This window comes from Mus caroli, unplaced genomic scaffold, assembly GCF_978045245.1.
Source record: "Mus caroli unplaced genomic scaffold, Mus_caroli_1 scaffold_13, whole genome shotgun sequence".
Taxonomy (NCBI): Eukaryota; Metazoa; Chordata; class Mammalia; order Rodentia; family Muridae; genus Mus; species Mus caroli.
Window position 1 is genome coordinate 26,313,022 of NW_028227268.1, and position 5,380 is coordinate 26,318,401.

Here is a 5,380-nt window from a genome sequence, read left to right on the forward strand (position 1 = left end):
CTATCCCTGGGAAGGTGCCCTGGCCCAAAGGTCACAAGGGAAAGCTGAGAACAGAAAAGGCAGCCAGATGAGAAGACAGCCTAAACGAACAAGCTTGCAACACCCCCATGGCCCCTGTGCTCCCCACCTGAGTCGGCAGAGCTCTGTTTGGTCCACCATCCAGGCCAGTAGCTCTTGAATCAGAAGGTCTCTCAGCACATCATCATCACTGAGGCTCTTGGGCAAAGAGCTGCAAAGGAGAGAGATTGCAGGAGCCAGGATGCTTTGTTAGCAGACAGAGCTGCACTCTGTAGCCCTGACTGGCTCAGAACCTGCTATATAACCCAAGTTGGGATGCCTCTGCCCCTGTATTGCTGGGATTAAAGCATATGCTAGGAGCTAAGGAGCTAACACAGCTTGCTGCTTCTGGGTTAGGTCCACTCTCAGCTCCTGAGACTCCTTTGTGCTGGGCCCTCCCTGGTTCTGCCTACTCAGAGAATACAGGGTCCGAGATCCAGGCAAAACCAAACACAGCTTCAAAGTGAGGTAGCTCGCTGACTCGTCTAGCAAAGTGTGTGAGAATGCATCCCAGTGACCCCAGAGAGAACTTCCCTGAGCCTCACACTCATTATGTAATAGAGTGGGTGGCTTTGGGAGAATGCCAGGGTCTCCCAGTGGTCTCCCAGACAGCCTTCCTAAGATTTGGCAAGGAAGTGTCAGCTCTGGTCTGAGGTTCCTATTCCCCTCTCTCTTGATTCAGGAAATCATGTGTACCTTTAGTCACAGACCTTAGAAAGCTCTCAAGGGGTCCTCCAGGACATTACTCACTAGTGTCCTTCTTAAGCTCTTGGAGGGAGGGGTGCTTACTGTGAAGTCCTTGCCCTCGTCTACAGGCTGAGAGAGAGAAGAGTAAAAGCAGGGCCGGAGGCTGTATCCCCTACCCCACAGTGGACTCACCTCCCCTGTGCCTCTTTGTCCTCCTTTCCCTGAGATTGCCCTGCCAGCACCAAAGCCCGGGCCTCTCTCTGGGTGATGTTGTGTTTCCAGCTGGAGAAATGAAGATCATTCAAGAATGAATTATGCTGAAGGGGACAAGCTGAAGTTCCCCCACACAGGGGCACTGGAATCTTCAATACCTCAGCAGTAGGAGCAGCAGTGCCTACTTCCTGTACTGATACCCAGACACCCCCAGCACTGCCTGGGTTCAGTCTCAGCCGTCACTGACAGCACTTTAGAATCCACCAGGCTAACCTAACAGCAGTGAACAAGACTCAGCACAGGTTGGGAGGCACAATGATGGTTTATTTCCAGAGTCTGAAGTAGCCACCACCAAACAGGCTACCCAGCTCCTCCTGTCTTCACCCCCAGGCCTCTCCGCTGCTTCTACCCTTTCCTCTGACTCCTGGAGCTGCTCTATCACTGCTTTGTGGGTTCTTTCTTCTGCCCTTCTTACCTCTTTTCTTCCATCCTTTCAACCCTCTAACACTAGATAAGCAAGAAAAAGGGATAGAAAGAAAAGGAACAACATTAGACAACTTCCTGCTGATTAGGGGTGTAGAGTTCTTGGTGCAAGTTTGACCTTCACTATTGGGATATATAATTTTTTATTTCTTTTTGTTTTTGTTTTTGTTTTCTTTTCTTTTCGAGACAGGGTTTCTCTGTATAGCCCTGGCTGTCCTGAAACTCACTTTGTAGACCAGGCTGGCCTCAAACTCAGAAATGTGCCTGCCTCTGCCTCCCAAGTGCTGGGATTAAAGGTGTGCTCCACCACTGCCCGGCTTCTTCTTTCTTCTTTACACAGGATTATCACAACCAACAACCCTTCCACCACCACCCCCTGCCCCCAAAACAAAACAAAACAAAAAACTTTGGAACCTTGGCATTATTAATCCTCTGAAAAGTCCCCAGAATTCCACAGTCATAGAAACTATCTGCTGCTAGCAAAATCACATCCCTGCTAGAGCATTAGGTAAATCATAGTCAGCTGCTATGAACAATCTGAAGCAACCCCATATCCCACACCCAGGATTAAAACAAAGATATATTCTTATAAGATGTCTGTGTTTTTTGTTTGTTTGTTGTTTTAAAGGTTTGTTTATTTATTTCATGTGTATGAGCACACTGTCTGTTGTCTTCAGACACACCAGAAGAGGGCATCAGATCCCATTACAGATGGTTGTGAGCCACCATGTGGTTGCTGGGAATTGAACTCAGGTCCTCTGGAAGAGTAATCAGTGCTCTTAACCTCTTAACTTCTGAGCCATCTCTCCAGCCCCATTTCTGTGTTTTTTAAAGAAACCAAAATACCAAAATTGTCACTACAACTCTCCTTAGTAAAGGATGGGGGCTGGAGAGATGGGTCAATGGTTAAGAACACTGTCTGCTCTTCTAGAGGATTCGGATTTAACTCCCAGCACCCACATGGCAGCTCACAACTGTCTGTAACTCCTGGATACCTTCACACAGACACAATGTAAAGTCACCAACCAACATAAGGATGGGAAAACGAACCCTGTGCCCAGTTGATCCCAAAGCCCTAGTCATGGCCATTTAATTCCCTCATGCTTACTTACTGAAAGGTATCTGTGGAGTTGTGCACCTCTCAGCCCATGTGGCCACCTGGGAGATGGTGCGAGCAGAGGTTGACTCGGAGACAGGAGGGAACTACTTACTCATTCTTCTTCCCCTTCTGTGCCAGCAGCCAGTTCACAAAGTCTTGTTGTCGGATCTTGTCCATGGCGATGCTGTAATCACTGATGAAGGTCCCCTCTGCGTACCTTGGACCTCGAGGTTGAGGGCCAGCAAATTTAGCATGGGATCTGAGAGGTGAGAGAGAGAAACCCGGGTACCAGTGAAGGGAAGGATAGGGAAATCACAGTGGTTGATTCAGTCCTTTGGTTCATAGTCAATCACAACAGAATAACTCAGCTGGGCCTGTAATCCCAGCACTTGGAAGGAAGAGGCAGGAGGACCACTGGAAGTTTAAGGCCAGTCTATGTGATATAGCTAGATGCCATCTCAAAATAGCAACAATGGCTCTTTAAGAAAAAAAAAAAAAAAGGAAAGAAAAAAAAACCAACAAAGTCTCTCTCTCTCTCTCCTTGTAAGGGCTTGTGTTTCTGACGGCTTTCATATCTTACATGTGCCAACTTTGCACATTATGTGGATTGTCCTTGCATCTTAGAAAGGTCAGTTCTACATTGGCAAGTCTCTGCATTGGTTCCCAAACACAGTATCAGAGAGAGCCTCTGGTCTTGTTATGTAGCCTAGGTTAGCCTCAAACTTTCAAACCTCCTGCCTCTACCTGCCAAGTACTGGGGTCACAGGAGTGAGCTGCCAGGCTCAGCATTACCCAGTACTGTAGTTGTCTTGGTTTTGGTCCACAGTGGTCTGTAATAAGTCTATGTGGTTCTTTTCTGTGTCTGCCTTGGTCCATGTTCTCACTGAACTGTGGACCTTTGTTCACATATATTCTGACCTGTGCCTGGTGCTCAGGAAGCTCCCATGAGCTCTGAGGGAAGCACACATGCTTCAGTGATGCCTCTCAGTCACCAAAAAGTCCTTCCACAGACCTAACGAACCAAGACTCTCTCTTCAACAGGAATTCTTTTTTTTTTTTTTTTTTTTTTTTCAAGACAGGGTTTCTTTGTGTAGTCCCGGATGTCCTGGAACTCACTCTGTAGACCAGGCTGACCTTGAACTCAGAAATCTGCCTGCCTCTGCCTCCCAAGTGCCGGGACTGAAGGCGTGCACCACCACTGCCCAGCTCCACAGGGATTCTTAATAAACCATTCTCTAATTCTGTCTCATGGCATGCTCCGGTTGCAGACTGGTTGTCCTTCTTACTATCCCTCCTCTCAGTCTGGAGCACTTTCCTTTCTAACCACCCCTATCCCTCAGCCCCCACCCCCCACCCCCCCACCCCCCCACCGGCACCCAGTGCTCCTACCGGAACTCAACCTCTTCTTTTTCTCCCAACCCAACAGCCAGGAACAGGAGCACCAGCAGCAGAGAGCAAGTCTTCAAAGCCACCATCTTCCTAGATTGTGTCCCCTAGCTGAGAGGGAAAAGGGGGCAGTATTATACCGAGGGGGGATCCAGGAGGCCACTTTGATGATGGGGCCTAGGTGAGTGGCAAGATCTGAGGTGTGACAGGAACAATAGGAACAATCAAGGGAGCTGGGCATTTCGTGAAGTGAATGGAAGGAACATGGAGCCTTGACCCCGAGTGATCCTGCTCTGTGGATTCAGAGTGGGGTGGGGTGGGAGGTCTGGGAAGAGGAAAGCAACAAAGGCCTGGGTGGTGGGAACTCCTTTCCTGGCTCATTACCAGACATCACAGGGATAGGATTTGGCAAGATTATGCTGTAAAGCCCTAACTCAGGTCAGAGCAGCAGCAGCCCACCTCCCTGCTTCCAACGAAACGTTACTCAGCTACCATATCCCACCCCTAAATGAAAACCCCGCCAAAAACCATCCTGTTACACACACCCCTTCTCACGATCACCTATCTCAACCCTTCCTAAAGTCTTCCTAAAGTTTCCTCTAAACTTCTTCAGAGGTCCGGACCCATTACAGTCCAGAGATGTTAGGAGAGATAGCAAGGAGTGAGAAATCTTGCTCCCGATCCCCGGAGACCAGAGCTGGCCCAAGGCAGTGAAACCTGGTCTCCTAAGAATCTCTTTGGACTATCTTCTGGATTCCCCTGAAGACAAAGAGAGAGTGAGGAGGCAGGAGACCCACTTCGTCCTGGGCCAGCCCTGGCCTGTGCCAGCTTCTTTCTTACCCAACAGTTCTTCTTAGCTCTTCCAGGAGGGCAGGATGAGGTCTTCTCCTCCTACCTGTTGGCTCTCAGGATCTTGCCTCAAGACCCTGTCTTGGTGTCCTTATATCCAGGCACCACAGACAGCTGATTAACCTGAAAGCCTCTTATCTCTGAATCTCAAGCCCACTGCTCCTGCCCAGTGAGGCCCATTATACACCTAATCACTTTCCCCTTTGCTCCTGGGCTGTGCTAATGGGTGATTAACATTTGGGTATCTCTAGCGTTATCTGGGGCCTGCCTGGTGGGCAGGGTAGCTTCAGCTTCCCCCTCCTCTCTTCTTTCCTGGGCACAGGGCCTGCTGTTCTCTGCCCTGCTTCCTGTTGGATACTGTGGGGAGAAAGGGTTGCCTCGGTGAAGGTCACCTGGGGTGGCACTCTCTGAGGGAAGGGACACCCCCACAAAGCCATAGGTGACTTCTGAGGGAAGAGAAGGGATCAGGGTGGTCTGAATCCCAGATGTGGATGTTAACTGATAATGGCGGCACAATGGAAGTGATAGTACCCTGAGGTAAGTGTCTTGATTGTGCCTAGTGACTTGAGGTGACCTTAGAGTTTACAGTCACATGGTTTCCTACTT

The 5,380-nt window shown here is 49.3% G+C and overlaps 1 protein-coding gene across 1 annotated transcript; it reads right to left on the minus strand.

Annotated features, from left to right (window-relative positions):
• On the minus strand, positions 1–4,166 carry Gip (gastric inhibitory polypeptide). Its single transcript, XM_021178248.2, has 4 exons — positions 3,929–4,166; positions 2,652–2,798; positions 937–1,026; positions 1–229 (listed from the first exon to the last, which is right to left on the minus strand). The coding sequence occupies exons 1-4, from the start codon at positions 4,012–4,014 to the stop codon at positions 1–3; spliced, it is 552 nt and encodes a 183-aa protein (XP_021033907.2). The 5' UTR covers positions 4,015–4,166.
• Positions 4,167–5,380: the final 1,214 nt, after the last annotated feature.

Excerpts from the sequence above, each read along its gene's own strand:
- Gip (XM_021178248.2), bottom strand. The coding sequence starts at position 4,014 with ATGGTGGCTTTGAAGACTTGCTCTCTGCTGCTGGTGCTCCTGTTCCTG. Across the intron at positions 2,799-3,928 it reads AAAGAAGAGGTTGAGTTCCG|ATCCCATGCTAAATTTGCTG; the intron begins GTAGGAGCACTG and ends CTCACCTCTCAG. Across the intron at positions 1,027-2,651 it reads CAGAAGGGGAAGAAGAATGA|CTGGAAACACAACATCACCC; the intron begins GTAAGTAGTTCC and ends TCATTTCTCCAG.